Source organism: Oncorhynchus nerka, linkage group LG16 (assembly GCF_034236695.1).
Source record: "Oncorhynchus nerka isolate Pitt River linkage group LG16, Oner_Uvic_2.0, whole genome shotgun sequence".
In the NCBI taxonomy this organism is placed as follows: Eukaryota; Metazoa; Chordata; class Actinopteri; order Salmoniformes; family Salmonidae; genus Oncorhynchus; species Oncorhynchus nerka.
Window position 1 is genome coordinate 26,667,324 of NC_088411.1, and position 13,680 is coordinate 26,681,003.

Consider the following 13,680-nt stretch of genomic DNA (forward strand, 5'->3'; position numbering starts at 1 on the left):
GGGAAAATGTACATAAATTCACGAGGTAGAAATGGGGCTGTTGCGGTGACATATTACCGCCACCCTGGCGGTCACGAGTCATGAAGGCAGTCAAATTCCACATGACTGTTTAGTCAGTGTAATTAGGCTTCTCCAAGCTCTGATGCTACTGCTGGTCATTAGTAGCCTACCAAACCTGCACTCAATAGTCCCTCTAATCAGTCTGATACCAACGCAAATGTATTTGAAAATCTAATCAAACACTTCATGAGCTCATGTTGCTCAACATTTCTATAGGCTATGCAATTGCGGGAGAAAACAGAGTGATAAAAAGTGATAAAAATAAAAAGCTTTCTGTAGGCTAGACATACTATATTTATTTCTCAACTTTCCTAATATTAAGCACATTGCTTCTCTTTACAACAGGAGTATAGCCTACCTGGCTGGCATGAAAATAAACCACGGGGAATAGCATCCTCCATTCACTATTTAAGTGCATAGATGACATGTATTTTTTCCCGCTTCCCCATTTCGATACAGGTGCATGATAATGGTCCATTCTAAATTAAAACAAATGTCACACATATATTATTTAGTATATATAAAGGAAAGATTAAATCAAGAATAGTCTGATGGGTGACAATATTAGCCTATTGCTTGTGAATTATGTCCAGCGTAAGAAACAATGCCTTTAAAAAAATATATATTTTTAAAACTTTTTCTAAATCATAGTCATGTAGCCTAGCCCATAGGCCTATATGTTTTAATAAGGTTTGTATCACAACTAAAGTGGCCAGATAACTTCTTAAAATTAAGCACATTATTCCACTTTACAAGGTGTATAGAGCCTAACTGGCATGTGAGAGCCTAAGAGGCATGTGAGTATTATAATGTACCACTATAATAAAAGCATTACATGCATAATCACATTTGCGGTATCTTTTGATAAGTGTTTTCCGCTACATACTGCCGTGTGCTCACTGCTGCCCTTATAATGTGAAGAAATAGACTAATAGTTTAACAACATAAACCTTCTGATCTGTTGCGTCAGCCACATTGCATAAAAAAGTTGTTTTGTTGCTAGTGGTTGTATTAATTTGGGATCTATCTTATCCCCACAACTGTCCCAGAATGGAATATTTATTTCTCGCACAGAATAGGTCGACTTTTTTTTTTACTATGGGGGATAGTAGATGGACATAGGCTAGTGCTTTTGCTGTTCGTTAGGCCTACTCATCTTGTTAGCTTACAAAAAGTAAAAATGTGGACAGTTTTTCCAATATCTTCAATATGCAACTCGGAATTGGATAAGGAAGGACACAGTTGCATCCCCAAAGTGTCTGTCTTCAATTGATGCCTGTGAGAAAGACACAATAAAACATGATGGAGAACCAGCACACTCAGGGAGAAGGGCACTTACCGCAGCACACTCAGGGAGAAGGGCACTTACCGCAGCACACTCAGGGAGAAGGGCACTTACCGCAGCACACTCAGGGAGAAGGGCACTTACCGCAGCACACTCAGGGAGAAGGGCACTTACCGCAGCACACTCAGGGAGAAGGGCACTTACCGCAGCACACTCAGGGAGAAGGGCACTTACCGCAGCACACTCAGGGAGAAGGGCACTTACCGCAGCACACTCAGGGAGAAGGGCACTTACCGCAGCACACTCAGGGAGAAGGGCACTTACCGCAGCACACTCAGGGAGAAGGGCACTTACCGCAGCACACTCAGGGAGAAGGGCACACACCGCAGCACACTCAGGGAGAAGGGCACACACCGCAGCACACTCAGGGAGAAGGGCACACACCGCAGCACACTCAGGGAGAAGGGCACACACCGCAGCACACTCAGGGAGAAGGGCACACCGCAGCACACTCAGGGAGAAGGGCACACACCGCAGCACACTCAGGGAGAAGGGCACACACCGCAGCACACTCAGGGAGAAGGGCACACACCGCAGCACACTCAGGGAGAAGGGCACACCGCAGCACACTCAGGGAGAAGGGCACACCGCAGCACACTCAGGGAGAAGGGCACACCGCAGCACACTCAGGGAGAAGGGCACACCGCAGCACACTCAGGGAGAAGGGCACACCGCAGCACACTCAGGGAGAAGGGCACACCGCAGCACACTCAGGGAGAAGGGCACACCGCAGCACACTCAGGGAGAAGGGCACACCGCAGCACACTCAGGGAGAAGGGCACACCGCAGCACACTCAGGGAGAAGGGCACACCGCAGCACACTCAGGGAGAAGGGCACACCGCAGCACACTCAGGGAGAAGGGCACACCGCAGCACACTCAGGAGAAGGGCACACCGCAGCACACTCAGGGAGAAGGGCACACCGCAGCACACTCAGGGAGAAGGGCACACCGCAGCACACTCAGGGAGAAGGGCACACCGCAGCACACTCAGGGAGAAGGGCACACCGCAGCACACTCAGGGAGAAGGGCACACCGCAGCACACTCAGGGAGAAGGGCACACCGCAGCACACTCAGGGAGAAGGGCACACCGCAGCACACTCAGGGAGAAGGGCACACCGCAGCACACTCAGGGAGAAGGGCACACCGCAGCACACTCAGGGAGAAGGGCACACCGCAGCACACTCAGGGAGAAGGGCACACCGCAGCACACTCAGGGAGAAGGGCACACCGCAGCACACTCAGGGAGAAGGGCACACCGCAGCACACTCAGGGAGAAGGGCACACCGCAGCACACTCAGGGAGAAGGGCACACCGCAGCACACTCAGGGAGAAGGGCACACCGCAGCACACTCAGGGAGAAGGGCACACCGCAGCACACTCAGGGAGAAGGGCACACCGCAGCACACTCAGGGAGAAGGGCACACCGCAGCACACTCAGGGAGAAGGGCACACCGCAGCACACTCAGGGAGAAGGGCACACCGCAGCACACTCAGGGAGAAGGGCACACCGCAGCACACTCAGGGAGAAGGGCACACCGCAGCACACTCAGGGAGAAGGGCACACCGCAGCACACTCAGGGAGAAGGGCACACCGCAGCACACTCAGGAGAAGGGCACACCGCAGCACACTCAGGGAGAAGGGCACACCGCAGCACACTCAGGAGAAGGGCACACCGCAGCACACTCAGGGAGAAGGGCACACCGCAGCACACTCAGGGAGAAGGGCACACCGCAGCACACTCAGGGAGAAGGGCACACCGCAGCACACTCAGGGAGAAGGGCACACCGCAGCACACTCAGGGAGAAGGGCACACCGCAGCACACTCAGGGAGAAGGGCACACCGCAGCACACTCAGGGAGAAGGGCACACCGCAGCACACTCAGGGAGAAGGGCACACCGCAGCACACTCAGGGAGAAGGGCACACCGCAGCACACTCAGGGAGAAGGGCACACCGCAGCACTCAAGGCTGCAAAAGGGATTTTTAGGGTGCATTACGGCCACAAAGGGGATGCCGCCCTGAAATTTGAGGCATTATCAAGTGCTTGTCAAATTGTCAATGAGAGACTGTTGGATTGTGTACAGCCTGCGCAAAAAACAAAGCAGAGATCATGCCTTTCAAGAGACATTTTTAAATCATCATTAGTCTCATCATGTATTAAAAATCAAAACATATAGCCCAACGTTTGTAGAACTACTAAAGTTCCATTAATACCTCTAAATTAAGCCTATAGGAGACCTATTTCTTTGTTAAATCGCTCAACACAGAAAAGCAGCATGTGCATACTCCCTCAAATTGTTTGGAGAAAGTATTCATATTTCATTCAGCTTTGTTCAATTGTATCCTTCATTCTATAAAATAATGCCACGGAATTATAAGCTAATTTTGTCTGCCAAATTAACTAGTGTCGCCCACAGCCATTTGGCATAGCCACATAAGGACAACTCAGAGTTTGTGATTCTGTTCTTCTGAAATAGACTACATTTTCTTCATATCATGCTTCTTTAGACCGGTCTAAAATAAATAATGGATTTATTGTGAAGGTGTCGGCTATATTACATGGATGAATTAGACTTTTAAAATGGCTTGTAGGCTATGTGTGGAAGCCAGGAGATGCTAAATGTGTTTATGTTAATTAAACGGTCAATTACCGTAAGGCCGAAAGTTATTTGCTTGACAATAACGACTGACCATTTTCAAGACCGCCACAGCCCTATGTGGAAAGAACCTATATCACCAGACACCCCTGTTTGGAATAACCCCACCTTACCTCCAGCGCTTCATGACAACACCTTTAAGTCCTGACTCCAAAGTGGCATTGTGAATTTTTAACATGTGTACTATGATGATCTCTACTGTCATTGAATCAATTACAGGAAAGATTTGGATTTTCCAAGGCCCATTTCTTTAATTTCCTAAAACTCAGAAACCTTATTCAATCGCATCAACAGAATAAGCATAGAAAAAATACTGAAAGACGTTTCTATGCCAAAGAAGTTGATTGCCAAGTTATATAAAAGGTTGATTGAAACACTACCTGATGGTTCAGAACCTATAAAGAAAAAATGACAAACAGATCCAAAGGAAGAATTTGAGGAGAATCACTGGTCACAGATATGTGAAAATGTTCAAACCTGCTCTTAAAACCTCAGAGATAAACTACTGCAATTTAAGATCATTCATAAGCCTTAATACACTCCTGCCAAAATGCATGTACTGCACCCAGAAATGTCACATCTCTGTTGGAGAAGCAACAAGCACAAAGGAACCATATTACATATGCTGTGGTCTTATGATAAACTGACACCATTTTGGGATAATGTATGCGCTATCATTTCATTCAGTCCAGGAATGTAGTATATCCTTCCATCTCCATGATTATGTCTGTTGGGAAATGTAAATATTGGTGATGAGAGAAATTTTGCAATGTAGGTTTAAATTGCTGCAAAAACATATATAGCCATCAAATGGAAAGTCTCATATTTACCCTCAACAACAACTATCTATCTAGATACATACATCCTGTTAAATTTGGTATATTATAAAGTTAAACAGAAACTAGAAATATTTGACAGAATTTTGAAAAACATACTGTATGTTGATCACCTTAAAATATGTTTTGTATAGTGGCCATTTTGTTTTTGTGAAGTCCTGTAGAAAAACATTTTTTTTAAACAAATTTTCGAAATATAGATTAGGTTTATGTCCCATCCTACATCCTGATATTACCAGATTCTGACCACTAGATGGTACTGTTCCTGCTATTAGGTGATACAAAAAAAAATACAAAATTACAAAATGACATTGGGTTCCTTACCCTGTAAACAGTCTATGGACCAGGTATGACAGAAACCCATGCTTTGATTTTGTTTACCTGGCCACTGTTTCAAATGCTAACTTTTTAGCATTTGTGCCACAAATCCAATGCAAGTCAATAATACCTATATTAAAATCTATAAGTACAAAACTAATTTTGATCATTTTAACATGAAGCATGATAATGCTAACATAGGTACCATTGACTTGCATTGGATTTCTGCCACAAATACTAAAAATGTTGCACGTGAAACAGTGGCCAACAAAACCAATGCATGGGTTGCTGTCATATCTTGTCAATAGACTGCTTACAGGGTAAAAACAGCGAATTATCCCTTTAACATTGAGTGAAGATTCTTTTTTTGTATCACCAAATAGCAGAAACAGCACCATCTAGTGGTCAGAATCTTGTAATATCAGGATGTAGGATGGGATATAAACCTAACTTCAATGACAAATTTCTCCGAACAGGGGGAAAAAAACATCCTCAAGTTCACTGGGAACACATGACATAGGAAGAAGAAACAATACTCAAGAGACGCAGCTCCATAGTTGACAAACACAGAAAAACTGAAAAACTATATACTCGTTGTTGACATGGAGTGTGTGTGGGGGGGGGGGAGATGGTGGGTGTTGAAATCCTATTTTTTGTGCTTTTGAAGTGGAATGACCTAACTGCCTCTTAGAACTGGAATGGGTAGATCTTGAAGCTTACAAATAAAATGCTGATATAGACAAGGCTTTGGTGCCACCCAGTGGCTTTAAAATGCATTAAAAAGATGTCACTGAAATCCTTCTCCTCTATGGACTGCAGTAGTGTGTACTGTGTCTGTAACTGCCAGTTCAACACCTTAGACACTATACCAACAGGCTCAAACCTGGAACCTCTCTAGGTGTTGTACAGTAGTAAGGTGGCTCCAGTACCTTGCTGGTGTCCTGCTCCTGTGATGTGAGTTTGCGTAGGGTCTCATCCAGCTGGGTGCTCAGGGAGCCCCTCTCTCTTTCCTCCCTGGCCAGTTGACCCTCCAGCTCTGCTACCCTCTGGGATAGGCTGGCCACCTGGGAGTGGAGACAAAGAAATTGATCAAACTGAAATCCTACTGTGTGGAAGAACGCTCCATACGTTTTGCATGGGTGTAATTGTGTAGTTATTCCACTAGATGGTGGCAAGTATGAGAAACATCTTCAATATATTTTATGCTTGCTGCTATTGTATTACCTTAATAAAACATTTAATTAGTGACTAGGATAAATAGAAAAAGTTGAACATATCTCAATTTGAGCTTTAATGAAAGTTTCAAAGGCTGAAGGACAGACCGTTTGGGCCAGTGTCTCCTTCTGCTTGAGGGCCTCGTTGCGTACCACCTCTCTGGCCTCAGAGATTTTCTCCTGCTCTGCAGCCATCTCAGTCTCCAGCCTCTCTCTCTGTCTGGCCAGCTCCCTGGCAAATGCCTCGCACTGCACCACCGCCTGTAGGAAGAACAAAACTAGTACACACAGACACGGGCGGGTACACACAAGTGTCAGAGGGAGGAGAATACAGAAAAATATATATTTCAAGTGTCTCAGAAAAAAATATCTTTCTTATGTTTACCACTTCTATATCTTGAAAACATGCACAACATCATATAAACCTTTCAGATTCACTGTTCTAATAAGGTACTGTACTAGTCTCGAAAAGCCGACCCTAGGCAACAGCAGTGACTAGAGTCTGCTAGATATGACAGACTCTCTTGGTCAGTCTGATAAGAGAAAAAAAGGCAGACATGCCAGAACGTTGCGATTCTAATCATACACACAGGGTAAAGGGGATACCTAGTCTTCCACAATTAACCCAACCCCTCAAAATCAGAGAGGTGCTGCCTTAAATCAACATCCTCAGCTCAGGGATTCGATCCAGCACGAAAGTGATTTTAGTGAAGGTAGCTCTTGTGAAATGCAGGAATTAAAAATAACCTCTGATCTCTATCTTGCTAGCTACTATTTTGTATTTTATTCAAGCAGATGAGATAGATGATGTGACATAGTTACTCTATGCAAAACTGATGTTCTGTTATGTACAGACGTGTTAAGCCGGAACATTGTGGGAGGCAACCCGGATGTCTAGAGAGACTAATCACGTACAAAAGGGTCCAAGCAAAAACATTAAAACCAGTATAGCGATAACGCTGATGTCATCCATTCCTATGGAAAACTCCAGATGGTGCATGAAGCCGGAAGTATTTGAAGTGGCCATAACTAGCAAAGGATCACGTCAATGTAGTCGTTTTCATCCTGACTAAGAGTCAACCTTAATGTCTATGGCGCCTCCTCGTAGCGTGCTGGCCTGTGATTGGTCTGTTTCAGCATGTACTCCTGTGTGACGACAAATGTAGTAGTCAGAATGGATCACTATTTCATTAAATATCTTGATTTGTAGCCAACTTTAAAATAATTCACTATGGGGATCCAACTTGATCATAATAAACACATTTTAGAATCTAAAACGGCCATCAACTATTCTATTTTGTTATCATTTGTCATTTACATAGGCTTTCTAGGGTAGACCAGGGCTTTTGGCACCAGTATGTTGCTATATGCAGGTAGCCGACCAGCAGAGCTTGTGACTTCACGCTCCAGACACTGGGGGCCTGGTTCCAAGCCATTAAAGTGTGTAGTTGAGCAGCCTGACCAGTAGATGTCACTGCTGCTCAATAATGTTCCACAAGTGAGTGGTTGTCTGATTCACCCTGGTCTTCTCCAGGTTGGCCTCCTCAGCCATCTCTACAGCCTGTTTGACCTGCTGGTAGGCTGCCCACTCTCTCTGCTGGGCCTCGCTCTGACTGGCCCTCAAAGAGCACAGCACACTCATCAGCTCATCACGCTCTCTGTGGGACACACACACACAGATAAACACACATGCTCATTTCAATGTGGGCAAATAAAAAGCTATTTTCATCAATAATCATTTTGGTGTAAGGATACTAATTTTCACAGTCACTTGTAGACATGCCATGCCCAAACAAAGCCAGATTTGTCATTTGTGATTGACATGGAGACTGAATTACTGACAACCTTGCTAAAGGGGATGGAAAATGGATTGCTTTGTGTCAGAATATGCCAACTGGATTGATTGAGATGACATCTCAATGTGAACATTCTTCCTTTGACATAGCTCAGAGGCACTGACCAACCAATGAACAAGGGAATAAATAAAGTGTAATCAATGGCAAAGCCTTAGGCATACTGGAAAGGAAAGATGTCCCTTGGTATGGTGTGGGGGGATGAGGCCTTGTAGGAACCCAACTCCTCTAATCAATATAGGACAAAATATCAGAACAAAAGGCGACAAATGCATGATCACTGACTTGGTGAGTCTCTCAATGGCCTGGATGTGCATGTTGGAGTGTGTCTCTGCCAGCACGGCCTCATTCTGGGCACACTTCAGACAGAGGCCGCCTACGCACTGCTTGGCACTGCCCGCCGCTGCCATTGCTTCCTTATGTCTCAGACGACCTTTGACTTCTTCACACTCCTTCTGACTGCTGGCCAGGTTCTTGCTGAATGGAGGTCATCAAAACAACAGAATATCAGGAAAAACAGGATGCAAGAGGATGAAAAATTCAACCCTGATTAATCACATATGCAAGATCTCTGTGAATTAATGCTGATCTATAAAGTTATACAGTTCACTTACTTCAGTGACCTTACTTGAGCTTCCAGTGTCTCTGTCTGGGCTAGATAGAGGGATTTGAGCTGCTCCTGAGGCCAAGTTGATAATGTGATGTTGGAGAGGAGATTAGCTGTCAACATTACTCTCTAGTCACTTAAAAATGTCAAAGCTAGGGTAATAAAAGAATGCATCTACACGTAGAAATGCTGTCAGCTGCTGTACTCAGTACGGAAGGTTAGGTGACCATAGTCATACACGCCTACCAGTTCTTTCTTCCACTTGTGTTCTTCTGCTTGTTGAAAGACAATATGAGCTGGTATGAAAGCTGTTCTTTGAGGATTGTCTTCTCTGGGCGGCTCGGAATTCACCTAGGAGAGAATAGGAGAGAATACAATGATGAAACTTCTGTCGTGTCTGCACTTATCTCCACAATGGAATTTTAACCCAGAACCATCATTGTGAAAACCCATTACCGTGCCATCTAAGAGAGTGTAGTCTTTTAGGGTGTCTTCCACCAGTTTGGACTTGATCTCTCCATGTAGTTTCTCATTCTCTACCACCACCACCCTTATCCTCTGTTTCATCCCCAGAAGCTCCTCCTGCCAACAACATCAACGAGCAGTCACAAACAACAGATACACAGACATACACACAGTTGTGCTTAGGTCAGTAGATGCTGGTAGAATTTTGGCGGGTTACAAATGTCCAGCAAGATGAACATCTACCACTGTAATTCATTCCATGTAATGAATATCCATTGGTGAACAAATTGAATAAGAACTTTAATGAGTCATTGGTAACAAGACTCTGTGGAGTCATCATACAGACAAACCTTGCAGAACTTGACCTCAGCCTCCAGATGCTGGATGTACTCTGACTGGTTGTGGAGAATGGGCACCAGGTCTTTAACGGCAGGCATGCTAGAGCTCACATCATCTTGACACCTCTTGATAAAATGGATTAAAGAAGGATGGTCTCTGTTAGTCATCAACAAACTTACAATCGGACAACAAAAGCGTTGCACCCAAACAAATTGTGCAAAAAAAACAACTAGTCTGCCACACCACCAGTGTCAGAACTCAATAACTACATGGTTATTTCCAAGAGTTTTTTTGGTGATCATATTACCGTAGGATGGAATTGATGAAGTGGAGTTGATCTGAACTAAGTAGGCTGATAAAGGGAAAGGACATCTAGACATCTGTGTTGTGTTAATTGTCTTAAATCTTAACATAGATCCTTATGCACGGTCTTGAGGATAGTACCTTTGGAGAAGATTTTCTCTTTGAAGGAGAAGTGAGTGAACGTGTCTCTTTTTGCTGCTTTTGCAGGAGTGATCGCAGCTGATTGACTGAAAAGCAAAATAACCCATTAGCATATGTAGCAGTGCAAATACAGAGGTAAAACTGATTGCAAAAAAATATCCATGGGGATGATAATGAAGTGTGCATGTTATTTTGGGAAATCAGTGCTGATGTATGAAGATGTGTCTCTACGGCAGGGTTTTCCAACTTTAGCTGCTGATTGTACGCCAGATATGTGATAACTATGTTTCCACTTAGTATCTTATTAGAATCCACATTAGCTGTTGCCAAGGCAGCAGCTATTCTTAGGGTTCAAACAGAAATAAAACATTACATCATACACATCTGTGTTGCTTCATTATTACATAACAAGTGTACATTGCTACATTTTTTCATTACAATTTTACATGACTAACAATAATGTGTGTGTGTGTGTGTTGCAGGGAATTAAAGGTTAGCTTATACAAAACTCTGACCTGTTCTCAAGTTGGAGAAAAAGGCATCATATACAGTGCATTCAGAAAGTATTCAGACCCCTTGACTTTTTCCACATTTTGTTACATTACAGCCTTATTCTAAAATTGATTAAATATATATATTTTTCTAATAAATCTACACACACAATAACCCATAATGACAAAGAGAAAATACGTTAAGACATTTTTGCAAATGTATAAAAACATACCTTAATTATTTACATAAGTATTCAGACCCTTTGCTATGAGACTCAAAAATGAAATCAGGTGCATCCTGTTTCCATTGATCATCCTTGAGATGTTTCTAAAACTTGATTGGAGTCCACCTGTGGTAAATTCAATTGGTTGGACATGATTTGGAAAATAACATGTTTACAGTTTACAGTGCATGTCAGAGCAAAAACCAAGCAATGAGGTCGAAGGAATTGGCCGTGGAGCTCCAAGGCAGGATTGTGTCGAGGCACAGATCTGGAGAAGGGTACCAAAACATTTATGCAGCATTGCAGGTCCCCAAGAACACAGTGGCCTCCATCATTCTTAAATGGAAGAAATTTAGAACCACCAAGACTCTTCCTAGAGCTGGCCGACAGGCCAAACTGAGCAATAGGGGGAGAAAAGCCTTGGTCAGGGTGGTGACGAAGAACCTGATGGTCACTGACAGAGCTCCAAATTTGTTCTGTGGAGATGGGAGAACCTTCCAGAAGGACAACCATCTCTGCAGTTCTCCACCAATCAGGACTTTATGGTAGAGTGGCCAGACGGAAGACACTCAGTAAAAAGCACCTAAAGGACTCTCAGACTATGAGAAACAAGATTCTTTGGTTTGATGAAACCAAGATTGAACTCTTTGGCCTGAATGCCTAGCATCTCATAACCTGGCGGCATCCCTACGGTGAAGCATGGTGGTGGAAGCATCATGCTGTGGGGATGTTTTTCAGCGGCAGGAAGACTAGTCAGGATCGAGGGAAATGTCAGTGTACATTTGCAAGTAGCTCTACATAAACCAGAGAACTCAGAGAGATATTAAAACCATGTTTTGTATCGAGTGAGAAATGCCTCTTGCAAGTTGTTTTGAAGTTGTTTTGGTCTTACTGTGTGTCACGCTGTCATCTACTTCACGCGGCCGCATAGAAATGACTAATCCTGCAAATATGCTGGGAAACGCTAGATGTGTGGCAGCTAACATGGTGAGGAACCTCCTTGCGCAGTACAAAACATTGATTTAATATCTTTCTGAGTTCTCATTTTTTGGGGGGGTGGGGGCAACAGCAAATGGACACAGAGACGGTATCACCAAGAGCAGGTTAGTTTCAACATCTATGGCTGTGTTTTATATCAACTAATCTGTAACGCCCAGTAATGGAAACATTGTTATCACACAACTGGTGTACAATTTATAGCTACTCCAACTCCAGTCCTGGACAGCAGCTAGTGGGGAGCAGGTTTCTGCTACAGCCAGTCTCTTATGTGCCAAAGTATTCAACTAACCATAGTCCTGAGACTGGAGTATGAGAGTCATCAATCTGGACTATAATTAGTCAAAATCAGGTGTGTTACTGCAGGGGTGGAATGAAAGCCTTCACACCCAGTAGCTTTCCAGGACTGGATTTGGAAAACCCTGGTCTATGGGACCCAAGTGATGACATTGATGGCAGGCTCAAGTACCAGCTTCACTCTGTTGCCTTTGGTTCCACGAGTCCTCTCCAGTCGTGCTGTCTGTGTCTCCAGCCCTGCCTGTGTCTCCAGCCCTGCCTGGTTCCATGCCCTCTGCATCTGAGCTGGGCTCTTCCAATGCACTGCTGAGCTGCTGGATGCTGCGGTTTGCTCTCTCTGGGGGTCAAATAATCATGTTGAAAGGTTTACTGTGTAACAGATATGACTGTATTTGTAAGGCTGAATAACAAACTAATGACAACGTATCTCTCTTTTGAGAAGAGACAGACTAGAGAGTAAACGTGGGGATGTTGTCTTGATTATTTAGCCAGGTCTTGTCCGGAACACTTGAAGTAGGTATATGGCTAATGTTAACTACGAAATAGAACAAAATACAGCTAGCTAGCTAGTTATTGTGCATAATTGTCTGGCTAAACTCAACCCTTATCTTAAGCTAGCTAACTAGCCGAATGTCGTTACCTCTGAGTTTCTTTTGATATGCTCCCAACTCTTCTTCCTCCTCATCAGAATCCAACAGTGGCTTCATGGATAACTTGTGGACGTATGTGTGTGTGTTCTTGATGTAGCTAGCTAGCTTCACATTTAAAAAAATATCACACCAAAAACGTTGCTATCATGTACATAACAAAAGAGACCACATAGATGTATATGTAGCTATGCCTAGTTTCACCTCAGATGGCAACCGTTGAAATGAGCAGCTTTACAAATACTTCCGTAAACCAAGCAATGAGCCTTGGGACTTGTCGTTTCATTCTGGACGCGATGTCCAACTTTTGAATTGCACAGTTGAAAATAAAAACTGTAGCCACAAGATCGCGTTGGTAGGCCTATCAGATCGGTATGATCGCGAGATCAGCCTTCGTAATCACCTAAAGTTGCTTTTATTCGGCCAAAACAATGCACACTAATACATGTTAAGCGAATTTATTTGCAGAATTTCACAAAATTGTAGTACATATTTGGTTTTAATCGTTGCATTTATTTTATCCCATCCCCATTCGACCGCACATTTGCCAATCAATCTGGAAGAACACGCCCACTGGGTCGAGCTGGAACTGCAGACGTTGGCGTGGAGGATGTAGGCAACTCTCCGCTATTTGTAGTGGAATAGCGTTATTGCAGCGCAACTGAGGGAAGACCAAAGCGCATAAGGACAGGGCTGGGCACCGACATCAGCGTACAGTTCCAGTGGATATAGCAAGCCTCCATAACAGCCAGCCGAAAAGAGCAGCAAAGAAAGGGTAAGAGAAATGCATGATAATAAAACGTTTTCCACAGCTGTGTGATTGTCTTGGGGAGAATGTTTTTTATTGCAACTAAATCTTCCAAGTAAACCAACTGTACAAATGA

At 43.9% G+C, this 13,680-nt stretch overlaps 2 protein-coding genes across 2 annotated transcripts in view; one reads left to right on the forward strand and one right to left on the reverse strand.

The window, feature by feature from the left end:
• sdccag8 (SHH signaling and ciliogenesis regulator sdccag8) overlaps nt 1–13,295 on the reverse strand; it is a 65,386-nt gene extending 52,091 nt beyond the window's left edge. Inside the window, exons 1-11 of the mRNA XM_029685307.2 lie at nt 12,790–13,295; nt 12,322–12,486; nt 10,142–10,227; nt 9,709–9,822; nt 9,350–9,475; nt 9,140–9,244; nt 8,901–8,965; nt 8,572–8,763; nt 7,953–8,091; nt 6,542–6,694; nt 6,149–6,283 (exon numbers count right to left, since the gene is read on the reverse strand). Of these exons, the coding sequence (XP_029541167.1) occupies nt 6,149–6,283; nt 6,542–6,694; nt 7,953–8,091; nt 8,572–8,763; nt 8,901–8,965; nt 9,140–9,244; nt 9,350–9,475; nt 9,709–9,822; nt 10,142–10,227; nt 12,322–12,486; nt 12,790–12,856 (1,347 nt within the window). The 5' untranslated portion in view covers nt 12,857–13,295. The remainder of the gene's footprint in view (nt 1–6,148; nt 6,284–6,541; nt 6,695–7,952; nt 8,092–8,571; nt 8,764–8,900; nt 8,966–9,139; nt 9,245–9,349; nt 9,476–9,708; nt 9,823–10,141; nt 10,228–12,321; nt 12,487–12,789) is intronic.
• Nucleotides 13,296–13,395: 100 nt separating this feature from the next.
• cep170aa (centrosomal protein 170Aa) overlaps nt 13,396–13,680 on the forward strand; it is a 73,319-nt gene continuing 73,034 nt past the window's right edge. Inside the window, 1 exon segment of the mRNA XM_029685296.2 lies at nt 13,396–13,571. The gene's annotated coding sequence lies outside the window, so the exon portion shown is untranslated.